At 33.6% G+C, this 25550-nt stretch overlaps 1 protein-coding gene across 1 annotated transcript; it reads left to right on the top strand.

Annotated features, from left to right (window-relative positions):
- Positions 1 to 491: 491 nt before the first annotated feature.
- Positions 492 to 3067, top strand: LOC140436303 (uncharacterized). Its single transcript, XM_072525010.1, has 2 exons — positions 492 to 729; positions 1795 to 3067. The coding sequence occupies exons 1-2, from the start codon at positions 654 to 656 to the stop codon at positions 2772 to 2774; spliced, it is 1056 nt and encodes a 351-aa protein (XP_072381111.1). The 5' UTR covers positions 492 to 653; the 3' UTR covers positions 2775 to 3067.
- The last annotated feature ends 22483 nt before the right edge of the window (positions 3068 to 25550 follow it).

Raw genomic sequence — 25550 nt, 5'->3', positions numbered from 1 at the left:
TAAATAGAAATCGTACCATGGATATCGCATGTGATTTCTAAAATTGGAAAAAGACAACCTTTCTGTTTCAACATCGAAACTGAAAAAATCCATTTTTCCTATAGATACATCATCCAAAATAATCATAATACAGAGGTTTCTGTCCCAATCTCAAGAGACTCATTTAAAAATACCCTTCGAGTTGACTGTTCTGATCACCAGTTGAATTCGCCGCGATCATGCTCGAAGACAAAGTTCAGCCGCGGAATTACGCAAGTACGAGCAAAATCGCTCGCCGGTCCATCGCCTATTACGAAAAATCAACATGTAAAAATCAGCCTGTCACTGTGCACAAGCGAGGCACCTAACAATCAACTGTTTTCTATTCGGAAGCACACCTGCTGGAAACCCCACTTCGCCGAATACTCGCTGTTATTGGCCGCCGGTGCAGCGATCCGTCGTCATTGGTCGTAGGGCACGTGCTGGGCGAGGAGTGGGAAAACCCTTAATAGCACGGTGTAGCAGTCTTCCTGGTCATAGCTCGAACGGATTTTGTCGTGTTTGTGTTGTAGTTGAACGCTCACGCTCAGTTGAAAGATACGAGAGACGATTGCTTTAGTGACTTTAGTTAATTTGTGCTTTATTTTTGGATTATTTTGTTTTTTGTGCTGGATATGCCCGTTATGATGGCTAAGAATTACTCACATTGTCCTTTGAAGAAAAGGCCGATCGTCTTTGACGATATACCTGGTAAGTTAACATTTCTACTAAATTTCAAAAATTTTCAATATTATAAAACTAGTTACAATTAAAAACTTGTAAATATCAAAAACATATTTTGACACCTAAAATGTTAAATTGAGGTTTTTTCTTCATACTTACTCTTTTGCTTAAATATTTAGTTTTTTTTGTACTTTAAAAGATATTAATATTTATTTTATTTTCCATCTATTTGACAATATTAGTGAAATTTCTATGAATTTTCACGTCCAGTTTTTCTTTTCTTAATTTTTGCTCTTTGGACATTTTGAAATCAATGAGAATTCATTTATTTGTACATATAACTCAATATTTTTGTAAGTAAAATAATTTTAGTTTGTTATAGTCACTTACACTAACACCAAAATATATAGATAGGTACTGGAAATGACCGAATTACAAAAAAGTATCGTTCCAAAGAAAAAAATATGTTTATGAAATTATCTTAAATTGTATTTAGTTATATTATATCTTGACATTATAGACATTTTCAATGTAAATGTTTATATTTATAGAAAAAAAGTTGAAATTGTTAAATAAATTTGAATCCGTAGATTAGTTGTCACTTTTTGGAAATTTTTTTTCTTGTTTTTATTAAAAATTATAAATTATAACACGTATGTAACAGATACGTCAATTAATTTTTCATCTATTGAAATTTTAGCTTTTAAAATAATAAAAAGAATAATAATAAATATTTTCCTATTTTTATTTGGATTTTTTTTAGTTAGTATTTAAAAACAACTAAAATAAAAATTGAAATAAATAGGGAAAAATAATTTAATTATCAATATAACATGATTAATATATTATTAAATAATATAGAGAAAACTCTGTTAAAAAAAATATTTTAAATTTACTTAAGTCTAAATTTGTACATTATATTTTTATATTACTAATAATTTTTTATTTAGATTTAATTTTAACATATAATGAAAATTTATTTAACTATTTAATAAAAATAATTACAAATATATTTTATCTTTCTTATAAAATAGTTCTAAATATTTTTCCATATTACACTGTTTTCTTACCAAACTTTTCTCTTTGTTACAGAAGAACCTGAGAACCTCTCTACAAAACCAGAAGATCTAAGCCGGACCGGTCGTCTAGCTTCAGTATCTCCTCCATCATCACCCACTTTATCAACATCAGCTTCTCCACCATCGTCAGTACCAGATTCTCCACCTTCATCTCCACCAATGTCATCCCCATCGCCGACGCACTTTATGTACCAACCGCCGATTAAGGTAGAACCGCTGAGGGAGTACCCTGTGCCAATCAGCCCGGAATACGCACCTCAAACGTGGCACAGAAGTGTGGCGCCTATGTACCATCCAGCCTACCATCCTTACATGTATCCATACCACGAGAATATGTACATGGGACCAGCTTCTCCCTACAGTGATAGCTCTTTGTCGCCTCCACACCAGATGCAGCAACCCCTGCAGCCACTTGCCTTGAGACCAACCGTTTATTCATCGATGGATCAGAACAGTTTAAGTCCAAATAGTTCTACGACGTCACCTCCACCTCAAACAGTACCTTCCGCTGAAGATTTATCAGAAAAACGAAGAGCTGGCGTAAGGCATCAATGTCCCGATTGCGGAAAAAGCTACTCTACCTTCTCTGGTTTATCGAAACACAGACAGTTCCACTGTGCAGCTGGCGATGGCCCCAAAAAGTCGTTCAGCTGTAAATACTGTGAAAAAGTATACGTGTCCCTAGGAGCTTTAAAAATGCACATCAGAACACATACCCTACCATGCAAATGCACCATCTGTGGCAAAGCTTTCTCCAGACCATGGTTGCTGCAAGGCCACATCAGGACACACACTGGAGAAAAACCTTTCTCCTGTACATACTGCAACAGAGCCTTCGCCGACAGGTCCAATCTCAGGGCTCACTTGCAGACCCACTCAGACATCAAAAAATATTCCTGTAATACCTGCAGCAAGACCTTTTCCAGGATGTCGCTGCTAACCAAACACACAGAGGGCGGTTGCACTCTCATGCACTTGGAAAAAATGTGTTAAAACTGTTTTCGTTACAAATTTTTTAAACATTCCTTACAGTATTGTGGGTGCCTTTTGAAAAAAGACTGATTTTTGATCTTCACGGTGTACAAATTCGAATTATTAGTATTACGGGAATCTAATATATTATTTTTTGTATATACTTTTGTGAAAAGATATTTTTCTAGTCAAAGGGAGTGTTCTAACTTCTTTATGTTATATTGCCATTGTATAGTGCCTTAATTTTAGTCTTTTTGAAGCTATACAGATTTTATTATATTAAATAAACAAGTTATTTATGATATTTTTGACTTTTAATTTTCAATTTTCCTTGATTTTACTTATACTTATACCTATGTAACAATGATTTAAAAACAATTTATGACGAAAAATTTATGGATTATGACTTTTCCCAGACGTACCACAGTAATGCTTTTGTTAGAGTTGAGATTATAGCTGATAAAAAGGTTATGGAAAATCCATCGACTTGGTACCAAATATTTGCGGAAACAAATATACATTGATGATGATTTAAAGCATATTTAAGAAGGCTTTTAGTTAATTAAAGATGTTTAGGTATATCATAACAATGTTCAATTTGCAATAAAAACTTTAATAATTAAGCTATAACAGATATTTTTATTTTGTAAAATAAATTAGCGAATTGGTTTAATAATAGTTCCGGTTTTACGTTATATATAAAATATAGTTTTACGAATCTAGATTTCTATTAATTAATAAACATATAGGTGCAATTTTGATCCAGTTTGAGGGCAAGTCCGTACTAGCTGCACTTTTTGGAATTCATCATGACAATTCAGAAAATAATTCTAATTAATATAACTTGAAGAATAAACAATATAGCAGATTGTAATTATAACACCAAGGTTACTATAAAATAGTGATTATATAATTTAAATAAATAAAAAAATTACTTTTTTAAATGGAAAATACATCAGCTTAAAAAAATTAAACATTCTGGCTCTGATTGACCCCACTTACCCCCCGCCCCTCAACCTTATCATGTGCCAATTACTGATTGTTGTAATGGTAATGTTAAACAATTAGATTGAATTACTACATAATATTTTGACTGTCGTAATGTAAATTTTATAGGTCTAAACAATTATTTTTCTTCAGTTGACTGAAATACAATTTTTAATGACTCAAATATTAATATCTCGGTAAATAATTTCTATGGAGTAGTGTGTGTCTATTTTCAGATTTAGAACATTAGAACACAATGAAAAGCTTTATCAGATCAATGCTGCAGATCTTATATCTCCAACATTGAAGAATCTATTCAGTCAGATTCAAAATAATTTTGAAGTCATGTAAACTTCTTGAATAAAAGCCAAGGAATTCCAAATGTTATGCATTTTAATGATTTGTCAGCTAAATCAAGTTCCGAAATAGCAATATTGTTTGCGAGTCATCTCTCTAGTGTCTATCGCTCAGATAAAGTTATTTTAAGTAACTTCAATTTTAAAATAAAAAATTTGTTGACATCTATTTATTCAATTTTCACTTTTTGAGTCTTTAACTCTATAAATGGTCTCCACAATAAAGTAAGTAATGTTCCTGATAATGTCCCTACATATTTCGTACAAAAATGTGTCTACAGTTTATCTAAACCTTTACATGCATTTTGAATGTATCCTTAAGACTGTACACCTTCCCTGGGAAGTGGCCTGACAGTTTTTATATAGACTTAGGCAGTTATAAACTTAAAGTGATAAATGATGAAACATTAGACATTATAGTAGACTTATTTAACTCAGTATACAAAACAGGACACATACCGAAACAATGGTTACTCTCCACCTTTTGTGCTATCCCTAAAAATACAAACGCTAAATATTGCAGTGAATACAGAACAAGTCACATTCTCAAATTATTCCTAAAAATAATACATGGTCGTATAAATAAAAAACTGGAAGAAGGAATAGATGATAGTCAGTTTGGGTTCAGAAACGGACTAGGAACCAGAGAAGCGTTATTTGCTTTTAATGTGTTAGCTCAAAGATGCATGGATATGAATGTTGATGTGCATGTTTGTTATGTTGATTGTGAAAAAGCATTTGACAAAGTAAGACATGAAAAATTAGTAAAAATTCTAAAGACAAAAAACATAGACCATAGGGACTTACGAATAATAACAAACCTCTACTGGAATCAAAGAGCACAAATCGTAATAGATAACGAACCCAGTCCAGAAATTGAAATCAGGAGAGGAGTTAGGCAGGGATGTATTATGTCCCCATTACTATTTAATGTATATAGTGAAGCCATTTTTGAAGAAGCATTACTATCTTAAAGTGAAGGAATAATAATTAACGGAAGATCTATTGACAACATTAGATATGCAGATGACACCGTGATTATGGCGCGCTCTGCTGAAAAACTCCAATTACTGCTAAACAAAACAAACAGTTTCTGTGAAAAATATGGACTAAAAATGATAATAAAAAAGACCAAATACATGATAATAACAAAGAAAACAAATATACCAACAAACATACATTTGGGAAATGTACCGATAGAAAGGGTTGATAAATACAAATACCTAGGAACCTGGCTTTCAGACAATAATGATCAAACAACCGAAATAAGAGCCAGGATAGAAATAGCAAGAAATGCGTTTGTAAAAATGAAAACAATTCTCTGCAACAAAGACCTTAGATTAGAACTGAGAGTAAGAGCACTGAGATGCTACGTGTTTTCGATACGGCAATATGGACTTGAAAGCTGGACATTAAAGCAAAAACACATAAATAAGTTACAGTCCTTTGAAATGTGGTGTTACAGTAGGATGCTAAGAATAGCATGGACACAGAAGAAAACTAATACGGAAGTATTGCGAGAAATGGGCAAAGAATGTGAAGTAATAAACACAATAAAAATAAGAAAGTTACAATATCTGGGCCACGTAATGAGGGGACAGCGATATGAACTGCTAAGGCTGATAATGCAGAGAAAGATAAGAGGAGGAAGGAGTATAGGAAAAAGGAGAATGTCATGGTTGAAGAATTTAAGGGACTGATTTAAATGCAGTTCCATAGAACTCTTCAGAGCAGCAGTAGATAGAGTAAAGATAGTAATGATGATATCCAACCTCCGATCGGGAGACGGCACATAAAGAAGAATGCAGTTATGCAAAAAAGTGAAAAATATGCACCAATTTATACCCAAAAATATGCATTTTTTTAGAAAATATGCCTTAACTATGGATGTTTATACAAAATATTTGTATTGTCAATAGAAATATATATTTAATAATGGTATATTAATTAAATTTTATTTTAATAATTAGAAAAGAATAGGAAATCAATTTAAAAACTAAGTAGGTAATTGTAATGAAACTACTAAAAAAGTAAATACTACTCCTTAGAACTTATGGCTTCTATCTGTGTGCATATATTTGTAAATTTAGAAACTTCTTTCCACATCAACAGATGTAATGGGAGCATGTTTTAAATTCACAAAAATATTTAGTTTTAAATCAAATCTTTGATTTTTTTAAATTCTGAAAATTTCTTTAAAATTTTTGAAAAATATCTTTACCAGTGTTACCTTTAACATTTTGACAAGCTGATCTAATTTCTTTGATTAAAGCTATGCTTTCTACCAAGGGCAACTTAATGGTTTTAATCGAGTAATAGTTTTTTGAAGCAAACTAAAATTTGATTTAATAAATGAAAGTTGCTGCTGAAGAACGGTGTTTTTAAAAATTTGTTTAGCATCTAGCAGAGATTGAGAACTTTCATCTGTTAAAGCGTTAATTATATTTTTTAAATCTACGAAATAAACTGAATGGAAAGGAAATTTTTTCTAATTTCTTCCGCAACTCTGTTTATTCCATGTACTAAACAAGTAACGTGTACTAAGTTTGTATAAAATATTTTTTAATTTTGTCCTGCCTTGACATGGTGCAGCAACAGATAAAAAAGCAATAATTTTTGCCTAGGAACAGCTGCAGGAATAAAATTTTGATACTTGTACAAAAAGTAATATTGTTGCAGAGTTGATTGTGGTCAAATTGTGGTAAACTATCAAAGAGACAACCTAAACAAGCAAAATCAAGGTTTATTAAAATCGACCGACTAAATCCGGAGATAAAAGATTTTGAGAAAAACTACGTTTTTAAAACTGGCGGACAGGTTAATCTTCGGATCTAGTGGTCGATTTTAATAAACCTTGATGAATTTTGTTTGTTTTGGTTTTCTCTATGATAGTTTATCACAATTTGACAAAAAAAAAACAATAATACAATTTTTTTGAACGACAAAAAAGTCGAAAAAGAAGTCAATTTTTTCAAATGTCCGCCATTCTATTTTTTTTAATAATTTTTAACTAGGTACTCTGGTAAACTATCACGTAAGTGCACTTTTTTTTAAACCCTTCTAGAATTTAATATTTCAGATTTGTTGTTTCAGAGATGAACTGTCCGTGATGGAGCAGTAATTTTTGGATGAAAAATTTTTGGCGCCATCATTTAAATACAGAAACAATGAAAAAAAAACAAAATTTGTAATCTTCAATAGTTGTAAACTAATATTAAAAAAGTTTGATTGCCATATTTAATAGATAACTAACAAAAAAAAATTGTTAAAAATGTGTTATTTTTTAGCATTCTAGACGGCAATAGTACCTTAAACACTCTTTGACTGAGTATGGTTAGGGATCGAAGATCAGTAATTTTTAACTTGCATATAACAGCGCTACAGGTCTTGTAGGCCCCTGGCTTCTAAAATCTCGGTTATTTAACTTCATTTTTTCTGCCGCTTGCTTTCTCTCTCCAATTTCTCACGCTTATTTCTGACAAGTTTTGCTTTACTGCTTCCAACCATTTCTTTTTTGGACGTCCCCTTCTTTTTTCCTCATTTCTCCCTCCTTCATTATTGTTTTTACATTTCGATTCCCTGATTTGTATAATGTGACAAAGCCACTTAGCTCTTTGGGCTCTTATTTTTCCGTAATTCCTGGTTTTCCATTCATCCTCATTATTTCTTTATTCGTTTGTCTTCTCCAAATATTCTCTGCGGTCTTTTTTCCTTCTTTCCCAGATCTCTACTTTCTTTTCTTCCTGCTGGTTTATAATCCATGTTTCACTGACATACTATCGCTCTGCTTCCCTTCATTAATCTTTGGCCTATCAATTTTTGTTCTTTTCCCGTGTTCGTTATGGTTACTTCTAAGTATTCAAATTCTGACACTTTTTCAAAACTATAGACAGTCTCTGCTCCTTTTATTTTGATATACTTGTTATATCTCCTCTTTTTTCCATATATTACGTTTTTGTTTGGTTTATTATTAATCCGTATCTTTTCGCTGCTTCTTAAAATTCTTGGAAAACTTTTTCTAAATGTTTTTTTGTTCTCACTAGTATCACCACATCATCCGCGTACGCTATGCACTGTTCCCTGCTATTAAAAATAGTCCTGTTTGCGATTATATTTGATCTTCCTACGATTTATTCCAATACTAGGTTAAATAAATTCGTTGGTAGCGGATCCCCTTATTTTAAACCTCTATTCACTATTAACTGTCTTGAAAAGCTTCCTTTCATTGTTATCCTATTTATCGTGTTCCTAAGCGTCATTCTCACTAGCCTTATAAGCTTTTATAGTATTTCTAATGTTCTCATTACCTCATATAACATCGTTCGATTTAGGGAGTCATATGCTTGTTTAAAATCGATAAATAGCATATGTAATACTAAGTTTTGTTCGTAGCTGTTATTTTGTATTAATTTTAACATACTTATTTGATCAGAAGTTGTTCTTCCTGGTCTAAAACCTTCCTGGTATTCTCCAATCATTTTGTTATCATATTTTATTAATCTTTTCCAAATAATTTTTGCAAGTATTTTATAGACTACTTCTAATAGTCCTATACCTTTATAGTTTGCGCACTCCGTTTTTGTCTCCCTTTTTATAGATAGGACAAATTAGAGCGCTATTCAATTGTTTCGGCATTTTTTCCTTTTGTCAAATGAATAATGTCAAGTGAAATATCCTTTCCCTCAATCTTTCGCCATTTTCCTTAAAAATATCAGTCGGGATACCACTTTCTCTTGCACTTTTGTTATTTTTTAGGTCTCTTATTATTTCTTCGACTTCATGCAAAGTTGATTCCTCGCACGTCCCTTTTTCATCTTCTTGCCAATTCTCATTTCCCTCGACTTCTTCTTGTTGGTCTGTATTTAATAGATCTTCGAAATATTTCGCCCATCTGTTTAATTTTTCTGTTGTTTCTCCTAGAAGTAAGCCTTCTTTGTTTCTAAAATACTGTGGATTATTCTTTTTAGTTTCTCTGGATTTTTTATCTTCTTGGTAGAAATTCTTTACCTCTTTGTTTATGTAGGCTTCTTCTGTTTTTTAATTGCTTCTCTAGCTGTTCTCTTTTCTTTTTTCTGCAAATTGTTTAGACTCCTCTTTTGCTTGCCACATAGTTTTCGATCGCATTTTTGGTGTTTTCTCTATATCTTTATAGTCTTTCCCTGTTTCTTTTTGCCAAAGAATTCCTACATTCTTCATCGAACCAGTCTTGCAGTCTTTTTTAGTAAAAGTTAAATTATTTTAATTTAATCATTTGTTTAACATGATTTAATATTTAGTTTTTACTATTTTTGTTATGGTTAGGATAATCTATTTTTGTTATATATTTTCTTTAAAATGGAGACATATCGTGAATAAAATAAGATAAAAAAAATATTGCACATATTTATTTTTCACTGGATAAAGAAACTTCTCTGGAACTTCTATCGTTTCCCTCAAGACGTATAATTTCAATTTTTTTCTCTTAAACTTAATCTTGCAGCCATGATACAAAATATTATTAAAACACTTGGTAGTAAATATTATTACAAATAATACAAATGTTAAACAGTAATATCATTTTCACGGTAAGTAAGATTTAAGTTAAAATTAGGTTTTATAGCTCGTAAAGTTAGATCTAATAATCTAGGCATGTTATTTTCATTACATTTTTTATGCCATTTGCAAAATTTTTTTCATGTAGTAATAGTTTATTATTAAAATTATTAAAAACATAAAAATTTTCATGGCTATCTGTTGATACAGGGTGTTCTTGGTGACTTGTAGCTTAGTGAGTTTTAAAATTTAAAGTTGTCATTACAGTGCTGTGCGAATTAATGGAATCATAGGTTGTTTTAATAAAAAAACAGTTTATTTAGAAAAAATTAAATTTTGACAAAACTATAAAAGTAAACTTACATCATTTAGTAGAAAATATGTCCCGCTTTGGCTGCAATTGCTATTACCCGTTTTGGCATAGATTCTACGAGCTCATGACAGTTCCCGGATATCCGTTCATCTAGAAACCATAGAATAACCGAACACACATAGAAGCGACACAACGGTCCAAAAGCGTGTACCATTTTTGTATACGCATGCCCGATTCTGGTTGTTTAACTGTCAAAAACACGTGCTTATTCTTTAATTCTGGTTGTTTTCGATAGTCCGTAGGCGTCTATGGTAAATACTCGACACAACAAGTGCATTTGACCATTTATATAATTTATTTATAGTTAAAAGGTTATATGTAGTTATAGTTTATAGTTATAGTTAAATATATAAGTTTATAGTTATAGTTTATAGTTAAAAGTTTAATTTATATTTAAAATGTCTGGATATATTTGTGCGATTCGCGGATGTTCATCTGTGACAGGAAAAGGAATAAGTTTATTTAGATTTCCTAAGAATAATAACAGGTAATTACTATTGCTTTGTAATTATTATTAGTTATAACATAATAGTATTGGTTTGACTTTCGAACAGTAAGCCGACGCCGACGTGTCTGTCCGAGCTATAAAAAATAAACTTTGGTCTGCCAAGGGATAGTTCAAAATGAAAACATTAAATTTGGTGTCAGTGCTATTCCTTTTATTGAAAAACTTAAGTCTCCGAAGCCTCAGGTCAAAAAATCAACAGATGGTGGCCGGTGTCAGCGCGCTCGAAGACAACAATACGAATATAGTATTTTTAGGAAATAAAAATATATAGAGGGTTTTATACACGAGAATATTTGATTTAAGAGCGTAGGCGCAAACTAATAAGTATTTTTGAAAAATTTAAACGCAGAATGAAAGACCACATTATTACTGAAGGCCAAAAGTCCCCGAAAACTTCTATAATGTTTATTTTAATAAGTTACAGGGGTGAAAAAAAAAAGAGAAAATTTAGTGTGATTTTTAATTTCAATTATCTCATTCAAAAAAACTTTTTGTTTATTCTAAGGGACTTTCGGCCCTCGGTAATAATGTAATCTTTCATTCTGTGTTTAAATTTTTCAAAAATATTTGTTAGTTTTCTCAGGATTCCAAAAAAATGTTAAAAAGCATTGCATTATCATATGAGTTATATTAATATATTATTAATTGAAAATCTTAAAATTACAACAGAACGTTGGCCCGAAATTTTGCGCCTACGCTCTTAAGAATTTATATTGTGTGATATGCCCACTGACTATTAATTTTCTGGTTGTTAGCTGTCATTGGCGGCTTGGCCACGTAACTTCAAAGGACTGTCGCTTCTCTGTGTTCGGTTGTTCTCTGTAGAAACCAAAGCGGAGTGACCGCTTAGATTATTTTTATTTTTGTAGTACAGTCGATTTTGGGCAGTCTAACTTTGCAAATTACCCATAAATTTTCAATGGGGTTGAGGTCTGGCAAATTACCGGGCCAATCTAAAACATAAATCTTCTTATTTTTAAAAAATTCCATTATTAGCTTTAACTTGTGACAGAGAGCAGAGTCCTATTAAAGAATCGCTTCTCCTTGGGGCTGACAGTTTTTGAGTTCTGTGTCCAAACACTATTCCAACATGGATTTGTATTTTTGGGTGTTCTTCATGCCTTCGATTGGTACCAAAGATCCAACCTCCATGTATGAAAAACATCCCCAAAATACTTTTTTGACTGAATATTTTACGGTTTGATCAATATGAGATATAAGGTTGAGAATGAGGTATACCAATCCATAAAAAAGGAACTACTAATCACTGATTTCCCATCCAAGCAAAATATTACTAAGAATCATTAAACGCCGTTTGCAACAATACTTAGACAAACAAATTCCCCAAGAACAAGCAGGCTTTGTCAAAGGGAAGGGTACGAGAGAGCAAATCCTTAATATGCGGCAGCTCATAGAAAAGGCCCGCGAATTTAAAATTCCAATAATAATCTGTTTTCTAGACTACCAAAAGGCATTTGATTGTGTGAAGTGGGAAGTTCTCTGGACAGTTCTTCATGAGATGGGAGTTCCAGATCATTTGTCAATATTAATTAAAAACTTATACGAAGATAACTCAGTTAAAATAAGAATTGAAAACCAGCAATCTGATACCTTCAAAACCAGCAGAGGTGTACGACAAGGGTGCATACTATCTCCAGACCTGTTCAATTTATATGGAGAATACATAATGAGGAACGCACTCGATGGATGGAGAGGCGGCATCTCCATTGCAGGAAAAAAGATCTCAAACTTAAGATTCGCAGACGATACAACACTGATAGCAACATCTGAAGAGGAGATGTCGAGACTGATAAAGAGAGTAGAAACCGAAAGCAACAAGTGTGGGCTCAAGATTAATAATCAGAAAACAAAAATCATGATTGTGGACCACGCGAATATCCTCCAAACAACAGGCGCCCTAAATCAATTCGGGAAAGTAGACGAGTTCACGTATCTAGGATATTCCTTAAGCAATGCAGCCTCCTCCCATACGGAAATTCGCAGAAGAATAGGGATGGCCAAGAACGCGATGAGTCGACTGTCAAAAATATGGAAGGACCGCTCTTTATCCAAAAAACTCAAAATGAGACTGGTACGGACACTCATTTTTTTAAATCTTCAGTTACGGTGCCGAAACATGGACAATAAAATCAGAGGATAGGAAAAGGATTGACGCATTCGAAATGTGGTGCTGGAGACGAATGCTACGCGTCTCGTCGACGGAGCACAGATCCAATCAGTCGATTCTCGAAGAGCTAAACATTCAGACCAGACTCTCCTCTCAGTGTTTTGCAAATGTTTTAAAGTTTTTTGGCCACATTGCGAGAAGAGACAATGACAACTTAGAAAGACTAATTGTGTGCGGAAACGTAGAAGGACGTAGAGGCAGAGGACGCTCACCTATCCGATGGTCAGATCAAGTACAGAAAGCCACTGGAGAGACGTTTTCCGAGTCCATGAGAGCAGCCCAAAATCGCAAGAGATGGAGAGAATTGACAGCCCGCAGTGTAGGAAATCACGATCCTCAGCAATGAGGAAACGACAAGAGAGAGATGAGGTATAAGATTTTCATTGTCAAACTTTCTGACGAATTTGGACTGCTGTCCCTGAATTATAAAATGGGCTAAATTTGTAAATAGGACTTTTCTCCAGTATTCTACAGTCCAATTAGAGTATTTTTTGGCCCAAAATAGCCTATGTTTCTTCATTCGTTAAATTAAAAGCTGCTTTTTTCTGTGAACGCATTGCTTTTCTACCATTCTCCAAAAGTTTTTCCCGAACAATTGAGTTGTTCATCACTACACCTGATGCTGCTAGATCGTGTTGGAGCGCTTATCTTGTTTTTCTTGGGTCCAATTTGCTCTTTCGAAGTAAAAATCTTTCATCTGCTTGTGTAGTTTTTCTCTTTCCTTCACATTTTTCTAACCTTTTCACATCCATTGATCCATTTTCTTGTTTACGCTTCAAAATCTTGCTTCACTTCACGCGCTCTTGCGATTGCTCTTTGTGACATAGAAGTGTGTTCACTCAACGTGATAATCTTTTTTTGTCTGGACTAAAGGTGGTAAAAGATGGTCTGGAAGTTATATTTTTGTTTGAATTTGCCGAAGGACGATAGAAAGTCGGTGCCAACTATACATAGATCCTTTATCCCCTAATTAAATCGTTGCTAAACGTTTTTAAGCCAAATAAATCTTATGAAACAAATTTAGGGGTTAAAACAGACCTACTGAGCCTAAAAACTGATGTTTTTAAAAAATTTTACATAGATCCTTTATGCACTTGTGTCTTCAATTGAAAATAAACTAAAATCATAATCATCATTCAATCTTCGCTTATCCACTGCTGGACATAGATCTCCCTCATATTTTTCCATCTACATATTTCGATCTTGTGCCTCTTGCATCCAATTCCTATGATAACATTTTAGATCGTCAGTCCAACGTGTTGGTCGTCCAGAGGCAGAGGTCGTCCAAACTAAAATAATTAAAAGATAATCAAAATTACCTCAAGGACGCTACTGTAGTTACTAATATCTCCGACCGTCGCGTCAAAAACAGTGTTCTTTAACTCAGCAAAATTCATCTCTCTCCTTCTTTCTCTTTTTGTACGTCCAACAAACAGGATGAGAATTTTGTTTGAGTGGTCTCTTGACGAGGTAAGCCGAAACATTCCTTTTCTCTTATATATTTTCAAATACATATTTATTTTAGACCCTTACCGGGAGCCCTAATAGTTGCTAGAACTATGTTTATTGGCCCGAGGTTATATAAATAGCTATGGATTTATGTGAACGAATTTCTAAATTTGGGATAAAGTATAATTTTATTTTCATAAACTGCTAATTCATAATCTAATGCCATGATATAAAATGTTTATTTTCTTACGATACGATTTTAATTTTAGTTTCGTATAAACACTTTTTCTAAGAGACGTAACTTTTTAACGTAGAATCTTTTAATAACTTTTTGTTTATTACAAAAATAATAAAAGGACAGTTTTTTTTAAATTTCACTTTTCATTTGATTGAGCTCGCTTCCTTACAAGGATAAACTTTAGTGTGGCGCCCATTTAATTTTAATTTTAAAGATAATACAAAGAGCTTTTATATGATTTTTTAAAGAATTGCACTAAAACTCTCAAATATGAGCAGGAGGGCTTAGATTGCTTGTATACCTAAGTAAATAGGTTAATCAAGTTACAAAATGTCGCTGCTACATGGGGCTTACAAAGGAAACAATACACTAATGAAGGAAAAGTCCCTTGCTCGGTCCAATTAATAAATTTCAAGAAAAAGGCACTGTCATGTAAACATTTCGAAGTAAAAATAAAGAAGAAAGGTGTTATAAAATATGCAGGTGTTTGATTTTATTAAGAGCTTTTTAGTTTTGTAATTCTACTATCTGTCATACTAACAAAATGTAACTATGAAGATTTTATATATGGAGCTTGTATTAACTCAGCAAACAAGGGAAGAATTCAGGTAGTTTAAAAATCGTGTTTTCGTCTAATCTGCAGTGTTAGAAAACCCCAACCGATTTCTCACAAATTACATGTAAAATGAATTAAAGATGGTTCCTACATGCTGTTTGTCTGTTCCACCAAATTATTACAAACGTGTCTTTTTAACAGCTATATGTAGGAATGATATTAAACGGTATCAAAAGGATTGAGCTCTGATAGGACTCTTTCCATGTTATCAAGCCCTGGGTGACAAGAGTAGCACAACTTTAAGCATGGAGTTCTCAGACCCAGCTTTTTCGGGATTCACCAATTGTGGAGAGACTAATAGGTATCATTTGGGTACTTTGCATTGTCTCCTTAGTTGTATCTGTATTTGGCGATCTTTTCGTTGTATTTAACAGGCATATTATTATTGTTTGGTATCATCGCATCAATCGGTGTTGTTTGTTTACTATGTATCTGATCTATTATGTGCCAATGGCTGGTCTGGAAGTATTTAGCCATGTTGACGGTACCAGTAGTCGGTTCGCTATATTTACGCGGGTTTCGGATTAACAAAATTATGCAAATGACCGATTGATAACCAGTTGCAGTAAACGCCTTCCCAGAAAATTAGGTAAAAACTGCATTAATTGTCATATTTTAAAATTACAATATTGCAGTTGAATTGATTCTTTGCCAGTGTTGACATTGTATGTTTGGTGGAAATATTTAAAAATGCCTAGACGTGTGTTAGATGTAGATAGTCTAATTTGTAGTGTACATAAGTATTTTACGGATGAAAAAGAAAATGGCGGTCCTTTAAAATCGGTAATGTCTGTTCAACAACGCGTATGTGATGCTCTAGGAATTAGTGAAACCAAACTAAGAGGAGTATTACAAAATCGCAATAATGAACGGCCGAAAGAAGATCACCGAAAAACTCGCCTATCATTGAAAACGAAAGATATTCCAGATGGAAAAAAATTTGAAATTCGTGATACCATTTATCGAATGCGAGCCAACAAGGAACATGTGACCTTAAATACAATTCTCTCGGAATTAAAAGATAGAAAATTTGACGAAATTGGCAGAACAAGTCTATGGCGAGTGATACATAATTTGGGTTTCAAATTTCAACAGAAGGATAACAGAAAAGCCCTTTGTGAAAGAAGTTCTGTTGTGCATAAAAGAATTAACTTTCTAAGAAAATATTCTAAATTAAAAGAAGAAAGGGCAAATTTTATATATTTAGAGAAAACATGGATATTTTCTAGGGGTGCAACCAAGAGAATATGGCAAGCTGATAACGTAAAGTCTATCAAACATACTGATGGAGAAGGGAAGCGACACATAAATTTACATGCAGGGGGAAAATCGGGTTTTATAGAAGGTGCTGATTTAATATTTTCATTTAAATCAAAATCAAGTGACTATCACGATAATATGAACACAGAAATGTTTGTAAAATGCTTACATGAAAAACTTCTCCCAGGCTTAAGTGAGCCCAGCGTAATTATTTTAGACAATGCACCTTACCATTCTAAAGTATTAAACAAAAGTCCAACGAATTCTTGGACTGTTAATAAAATTAAAGAATGGTTGACAAAGGAACATATACCATTTACACAACATATTTTAAAATCAGAATTATTACGCTTGGCAAATATCCACGCAAAACCAAAAACCTTTGTTGTGGATCAGATTATTGAAAGTTACGGTCATCAAGTTTTACGTCTGCCACCGTATCATTGCCAGTTTAATCCCATCGAATATATATGGGGAATAGCAAAACAATATTATGACAACCATATTGGGCCTAACGGTTATAGCGACGACGCAGTTCGGGAAACTTGGCGAAAGGCACTTTCAATTGTAACTCCAGAAGTGTGCTGCAACTGTATATTCAAGTGCGAGAAACTAATAGAAGATTGGTGGACTCGTGAAAATAAAATAAACGAAATAAGTCCAATCATAATAACAATTAATGGTGATGACAGTGATGATGATGACGATTATGATATTTTTGATGATAATGACTGATTTTCATTTTTGTTGGCAAGTTAAATTTTTTTATTTTTCATTAGAAATTCTCTCCATAGAACAAATATACATAGACCATATTTTCTGTGTGAAGTGTAATATAAAATTATTATTAGGTTTATATTAGCCACATTAGACTCCATTAATGAAGTAATTCTCCTTATTATACTGTCAATTATATAAAAGATTTTCCATTATTATTTAATTAAAAAAAGTTATGGATTATTTTTCATTTCATTTGACCAGTTGATATTTCCCCAAAGAGCAGGTAATTAAAACTGGGTACTTACAATAAAATTTTTAATCCGAAACCCGCGTAAATATAGCGAACCGACTATAGCTTGTAGATGTCGTTTTCAAGTAAACTGTCAGGGATGTATTGGTAATAAGGGAGATGTTTGGTTTGGATTATTCCCAGTTCGTTGGTTAGTTCTTGATGAAGAATATTGTTCTTTATAATCAGTTCCGATAAATACCTGGCAGTCCTCGGTAAGATTTTTGGTGATTTCTTTACCCAAAGGTTTTTGGAGGATCTTTGACGGTAATTTTCAGATAATTTTCGGTTGGTATAACCTAATCCTGAAAGGCGAGTATGGAATATATTTGTTGATGTCAACCACTTGTTCGACGCTGTATTGTCGATTTATTCTTAGTTGACTTCATTTGGATATCGCCCATGTAAAGTTTTACCCACCTTAGGCGCATTTTTTCTCACTTGGGAAGGTGGTTTGTGCACATTTCTAGTTCCATCTGTTTAAGCAGTATCGTATTATCTACTGCGCAAATTGCGCTAAGTAAAGTAAATGTCTTAGCCTGCTTCTGAAAATAAGTTCTCAAGTTAGCAATCTAAATTTCTAATGGCGTACCTATATTTTATTGTCATCTTTCCCCTAAATATCGCGATAATACCGTTCGTTCTATTGAACTACGACGATGACATTTTTGTGTCTTTGTGAAAAGTATTCGTTTTAGTCCATTTAAAAAAAAACAAATGAATAGCTAAGCCCGGAACATATTTAACCCATTAGCGCCCAAGTTTTTTTTTTTGAAAATCTTTACTTTTAGGGTTAATTAGATGAAAATGTTAATAATTTAATCCAAAAAAATAAGTTTTTCGGTTTCATGTCTTTTTTTAAAAAAATTACATGGTGTTACCATATGGTAACGCTGGGCGCTTAAGGAATTTTTAGGATCGTTGAAATAAAAATTTTTAATTTTTTTTTTTAAATATTTATTTGAGAATATTTTTATCGTCTGGTGTGGTATCCTATAAAACAATTAACACACAAACCAACGTTGCATTTTTGGCACATTGTTCGTCCAGATGTTGTACATCCTTCACCAGCACATCGCCTTCTACTGCTTGGTGTAACGAAATGATCGATGCGATCAAAACGAAGATCTGGCAAGTTCTGTCTATGTAGAGTAGGTCTTCCTGTATATAAGGGAGGACTTCCATATCTTGCAAGAAGAACTTGGGCCAATTCTCTCCTAAACGATAGCAAGGATATATCTTTTTTATTTTTTTTATATAAATGCCATGAATTATGGACTGCAACATCCAACAACCATGTTACAATTGGCCAGTACCATTTTTTACTGCGAATTGCTACTCGGTAGGTTGAAACACCTTGATCCATCAAGTCGGTACCCCCCATATTTTTATTGTATTCAGCAATACAGTGAGGCCGACTTACTTGAATATGGCGTTTTTCTTCATGAGAAAATCTTTTTACCGTGCCCAATGCTGAACCACCACAACTCGTAGATGCCATTGTGACAACAGAGTTATCTTTCCATCGCACCAGTAAGATACCGCTGTTTTTTTTCTATTGTATGTTGTGAATAGCCACGATTTCTTTTAGAAAACTCCTTCTTTTTTTCCAAGGGACAGCTAGATGGAATTGTGTTTTCTCTAATTGTTCCAATTGTGCCGTACCCCAAAAATCGTAGGTAACTAAATAAATTAAATCCTAAAAATAGGTTGTCAACGTGTAAATTGTAGTGTAAATCTGAGTGATTTATCTCTTCACGCATTCACACCAAAGGGGATGAACACTTGCCAAAAAGTTTATCGTATTGTTCATTTGAACGTGGATTTCTTCCTTGGTATAGGTCAAAGTTTACCAGATATCCAGTAGAAGTATTTAGCGACCACATTTTATAACCAAAGCGGATTGGTTTATTTCGTATAAATTGTTTACATTGATGGCGGCCATAATACTTTATCATAGACTCGTCATATGATAGATTTTTTGTTGGAACAAAATTTTCAAGACATTTTGTTTTTACTCTGTCAATCAATGGTCGAATTTTCCATGCTTTGTTACTAATATTAGGCTTTGTATTATCTGCGAAATGCAAAAACCTTTGAATTTGCAGAAATCTATTTCGTCTCATTGAATTAGAAAATAAAGTGTTCTTTACATCATCATGAGTATCCCAATACATTCTCTTCGATGGTAATGGATTGTACCCCGATAGCAGGAGAATACCTATAAAACAACGTATTTCTCCAGATGTAATGCATGGGTCAGTTTGGTTTACAAATTGTGCATATCGTTGGGATTCTTCCGCTAAGTAGTTTACTGTCTCATCATCAAAAAATATACTGAACATATCAAGACATGATAGATTTTCATACCTAGAATAATCTTCTTCTGGAAACGAAAAACTTGCAGACTGTAAGTCTCCTTGAACCCAAGCACAGTTTTTCATTAATACATCTTTTCTTTCATTTTGCCATAGTTGAAACGAGCTCTAGTTTCTCTTTCGGGTGTCTCCACTACTGCTTGTAACTGTAATAGAAATAAATTTTAAACCTAAGCAAATTAAAAAATTACTGGTTATACTTACATCTGTCTGCACTTCTTCATTGTCAGTACCGATCCTTTCGTTGCTAGAAAGTTGTATTTCTGCTTGCGCTCGTAGCTGCCTACCTGTAAAAATAAACAATTATAATATGTACGTATATCATTATTTGTACAACTAAGCACCTGTTAGGTTATTTATGAATCCACCTTCATCTTCATTCGCAGAATCCTCGTCTGTATCAGCACCATTTACATCTGGCGGTGTTATAAAAATATTATCGACTTGCTCAGCTAATTTTTCGTCACCGTAAACCATATCTAGCGCTTCTGCTAACGAAAATCCACGACTGAAAAAAAAATTAAATTATGACTCCGTAAGCGCCCACCGCAACCATATGGTAACGGCGTACTTTGACTATTCCTACCAAATTCGCTACATTTAATTGTTGATAAAATACAACAATTTATAATAAGTTGGAGTATAATAAACTTAGTTTTTTTTTTAAATATGCAAATATAGTTACTAGAAGACTGTCAAAAATTACTTACGCAAAACGGACGTCCATCTTTTTCTATAAACTCAAACCACACTGTCATATGATTATCTCTCGACGGTTGAGAGAAGACTAAAATACGAATCCGTTACGTTTTATGGGTGCCTGAAGTATTCCTAGAAACGAAACTGTTATTGAGCCTTAGATGGTCTAGTATGTTGAAGTCTCTCCAAAAATTTGCCTATGCATCTAGACGTCAAGAGTAGTACAGTTATTATTATTATTTTTATTGAAAAAAAAAATGTTTATAATCCCAACTTTTTATGACATTTACTGGTCAGGTAGAAATATCATTACAACTAGTGTTAAAATACTGTAACAACTACTGTAAATATTCCTACATACATAAAAACATTAGTTTTTTTCTTGTTTTCAAGGTTCGGCGAATTATTCTTTACAGCTTTCTCCATCTCCATTTGTCCCCCATATATCAAGAGGAGTGGCGAGAGTTCTAGGAAAAAAACAAAATGGTACCGAGAACGAAAGAAGGTCAATCACTAATAGAAACATGATCAAAAAAATGTCATTACACACAACACCGTACAGACTAATGTCTCATTAATGATTAATTTGGCGGGATTAGCATATAGGAGTATGGTTTTGTTGATTCGTGAATGTGGGGTGGAGTGGAGCAAGACATACGGTTTAGTTGTATGTACTTTTGTATTTAATAGAACCAAATATTTCTACAATACATGCAATACCGATAATAGTTGGTCTTTTTTTACATTTTAGACATATTAGAGTTATTATAGTGAAGTTTCTCAAAATTATATTCGTATTTGCTGTTGATTGTGCTGGCAATAATTTTGAAGCATAAGTTTGAGGTAGTGTTCCGTATTTGGTAAATTATGGATTTTACAGTTTACAAAACACCAGCTGAAACAATAACAACAATACTGAAATCATTAAACAAAATTAAAAAAAAGTTCTTCTTCTTCTTTTGGTGCCTATCCTCTGTGGATGTTGGCAATCACGTTGGTCCATATAACTTTGTTGACAGCTGCTCTAAATAGATATATGGTAGTCATTCCTGCCGACTGTCTGATGTTCTTCAACCACGATGTCCTTCTGCGCCCTTGAGATCTTTTGCCTTCTTCCTTGCCTTGTAAAATTAGTTGAATTAGTTGATACTTCTCATTGCGCATCACATGGCCTAAGTATATCATCTTTATAATTTTCACAATACGCATAATTTCCAGATATTCATTCATATGTTGGATCACGGTGTTGTTTGTAACATGATGGATATAGGAAATTCTGAGCATGCGGCGGGAGCACCACATCGAAAGTTTCTAATGTTTTAATGTTGCCTTCGTCAAGGTTCAGGCTTCGAATCCATATAAAAGTGTAGAAAATACATACCATCTCAAAACTCGTGTTCTTATATCAATGTTCAGGTGCATATTACATAAAATCTTCCTGATGCGATTGAAGACAGCTCTCGCCTTTTCTATCATCATTATCATCATCATCAGTGGCATTACAGCTCGTTATGAGCCAAAGCCTTCTTCAGAACAATCTTCCATTCGTCCCTGTCTCTGGCAACTCTTCTCCATGCTTTAACTCCGATGGATTTTAGATCATTCTCTATGTTATCTTGATACCTAAGTTTTGGTCTTCCTCTTGCTCGTCTTCCCACTGGTCCTCTTCTTCTTCTTCTTTGGCTTTTCCCATTATGAGTTCGTCGTTTTCGTCCTCCACAGCACTCTATTCTCCCAGTCACTTTCTCTGAGGTCTCTATCTATCATAACATTTTAGACGTATGTTTTCCATCTTGTAGCAGGTCTTCCTCTCCGTCTTCTTCCCGGCGGGTCCGAGTTTAATATTCTTTTCGGCCATCTATGCTCTGGCATTCTTTGTACATGCCCGTACCACTGCAGGGCTCTGTTTTCCAACTTTTTTGTAATTGAGCATTTTACTTCCATTCTGTTCCATATTTCCTCCGTTCTTATTTTATCCGCTCTTGTGATTTGTAGACATATTCTCATAAAGTCCAGTTCAACTGTTCTTATTTTATTTTGTATTGTTGTTATCATTGGCCATACTTCCGCTCCATATAGGGTAATATTCATCACTATGCTTTGAGAGATCCTCTTTTAAAATCACCACTTAAAATACCACTGGTCCTCTTCGGTCGAAAATTTTTCTGATCGTTGCCTTGCCTTTTCTCTACGACATCTTATTTCCTGTGAGTGGTCCTATTCCCTGAAGGTAGACAACCATATATACAAATATGCTTCCACTTTTCCCTACCTAGGCTCAATAATAAATGACAACAACAACATCAGTCAAGAAATACAAGCACGGATTCTTAGCGGTAATAAGTGCTTTTATGCATACAAAGACTTAATGAAAAGTAAGTTACTGAATCGTGAGTCTAAGCTGAGAATCTACAAAACAGTAATTAGACCAGTGGTCACATATGGATGTGAAACGTGGACCCTCTCAACCACTGATGAAAATCAACTGAGAATATTTGAGCGCAAAATACTAAGGAAGATATTTGGACCAACCCAATGCAGCGATAGTTCGTGGAGAATTAAAATGAACCACGAGCTGGATGAACTAATGCAGAGCGCAGATATTGTCAGATTTGTAAAATCACAAAGACTAAACTGGCTTGGTCACCTAGAAAGAATGCCAGATAATCGAGCTGTAAAAGTAGTCCAGAGATGGAAGCCCCAAGGAAACAGAACAAGAGGAAGGCCCCGTAAAAGATGGATAGACGACATAGAGAGGGATCTTAAAACCATGAACATCAGGCAGTGGCGAAGGAAAGTATCCAACAGGGCCTAATGGAAGAACATTGTTAAGCAGGCCAAGACTCACAAAGGGTTGTAGCGCCATTAGAAGAAGAAGAAGAAGAAGAAGAAGAAGAAGGTTCTATTCCTTATTTAAACTGCATTCAAGGTATGTAATTTTGTCGATTATTTTCAGGAGTTCATTATTAGCTGTGAATTGGTGCTGTATTACATCGTTTTTACTTACTACAAGAATTTTGGTCTTCTTACTACACGGTCTATTATTGTTTGCAAATCCTCCGCATTATCAGCAATCAAAACCGTATCGTCAGCATATCTTAAATTGTTTATAATTTCACCATCGATACCTTCTCTTAAACCATCAATAGCTTCCCTGAACAGCATTTCTGAGTAAGTATTGAACAACGTCGGTGATAAAATGCAGCCCTGACGTACTCCCCTTTTTATCGTCAATTCTTGTGAGGTTTTGTTGTCTATTCACCTGTACAGTTGGCCTTTGCTGCAAGTATAAATTTTTAATTAGGCGTAAATCTTTGTCATCAATATTACATTCTTTCAGTATCTGAAATAATTTTTAATGTTGCAACATGTCAAATACTTTTTCAAAGTCTATAAAGCATGAGTAGACTTCGCAATCTACGTTTCGAGCTCTTTGTATCAATACTTATATGGAAAATAGGGCCTCTCGCGTTCTCAGTCCGCTTCTAAACCCAAACTGAGCACTGCTAATGTTTTCTTCAAGTTTTCTAGATATGCAAGAGTGAATAACAGAAAGAAGGATTTTGAGTGCATGCCTCATTAAGCTTATAACTTTGTAATTAGAGCATCTGGTAGCATTTGCCTTTTTGGGGAGAGGGATGAAGGCGGAAATTAGCCAATCTGTAGGAAATTCTGCAGTTTCATAGATTTTGTTCAGTAAAATGGTTAGGAGTTTGAGTTGGTTGTTTTCAAATAGTTTTAATATTTCAGCTTGTATGTTATCAGGTCCAGGTGCTTTGTTGGTTTTTAGTCTTTTTATTGCATATGTTACTTCACAAAAAAAAATTAAGATTTTTTAAATTTTAACTAACTTAAATGTGGTGTTATTATAAAAAATATTAACAATTCAGTAATAAACAGACGTAAAGTTTCTTTAACCCACATAGTAATAACGCGCGATAAGAAGTATTCACTTCTGTCGGCAGCCCCCAAATGCCACGCACAGTTTTTATTTTTATTTTTTTTTTTTTTTAATTAACGACTCACTGTAGATGGCAATTGATTGTATCTCCCGTCTCATGCAACAGACAAAATCACTAGTAATACACAAAAGTGTATATGTATGTAGGTATATTACAATACCCCGCAAGGTTACTACACCCGTCTCGGTTTTTCGAGTCACGTTAAAGAGAATTTCGGGACCGTGCAAAACATATTCACCTTAGTATTCACCTCAAAAATTTTTTTAAAAATAAATCAAGAAGAGCATTAATCTCTAGAAATCGTTACAGTGTTGTAGCAGTCAGTTTGTGCTCTGCTCTTTCCTACACAAACCTCGCGTATACTAATACATCTAATTATATTGCAGAATTTCATTCACATTAATAGAAGAGAATTATGCAACCCGGCTCGAAATTCCATCGTAGAAGTGTATGACTCACTCAAATCATTATCGGAGACGCTTGTGCTTTATAGCCATATTGTGCATTGGTTACACACGCCAAATGTAGGCAGGTTGATAGCAGAGGTGTGGAGAAGAAGAAATAAAAGGATTTACACATGTTTAATGATATTAGTTATGATATAACTGTACTGTAACATATTTGTATAATGTGAATAGGCTTAAAATTCTTTTCTGCTTCAGGATGTCCCAAAATTTGTTGATTTGGGCATTATCAATATCTATAATTATTAAGATTTTTCTATTATTTCGAACAAATATTTCCATTAGTATTGAAAGCCTCTCTGTTTTTTCAATAATTAAAATTCATTTTCAATAATTGAAAAGAAACTAGATGGTCTCTATCGCAAAAATTATAAAGCAAATTAATATGACAGAAAAAAATACCGCCTACTTATATATCCTAAGACTAAAGAGCAATCTCATTACTATATGAACTCTTTATTACTAAATCTAAATCTTTTCATAACCTTGTTAATGAACAGTAAACTGTTTTTAATGTTACAATGACAGTTCAATGGTGCTAAAAAGGTGCTGATATAAGCAATCCCCACTTACTTACCAACGACTTCGGTTGGTTGGAAGGGCGTTCTGTTGTACTGGGACCGCGAAATCGATCTTAAAGACGGAGGAACCAAAAACTAGTCAACGGCATCAGGATCTAGAATCCCAGGAGACACCACTACATTAACGATCTTTGTGAATATCTCTAGCTTTCCATGAAAGACAAGGAAACTATACATACTTTTAATGATCATGGACT

This window comes from Diabrotica undecimpunctata, chromosome 3, assembly GCF_040954645.1.
Source record: "Diabrotica undecimpunctata isolate CICGRU chromosome 3, icDiaUnde3, whole genome shotgun sequence".
Classification (NCBI taxonomy): domain Eukaryota; kingdom Metazoa; phylum Arthropoda; class Insecta; order Coleoptera; family Chrysomelidae; genus Diabrotica; species Diabrotica undecimpunctata.
Note: the sequence above shows the minus strand (reverse complement) of the source record. Positions and strands in the feature narration are given on the sequence as shown.

Bases quoted from the DNA above. Each gene is read 5' to 3' on its own strand.
- LOC140436303 (XM_072525010.1), top strand. From the start codon at position 654: ATGCCCGTTATGATGGCTAAGAATTACTCACATTGTCCTTTGAAGAAA. The intron at 730-1,794 runs GTAAGTTAACAT...TCTTTGTTACAG, and splicing joins CGTCTTTGACGATATACCTG to AAGAACCTGAGAACCTCTCT.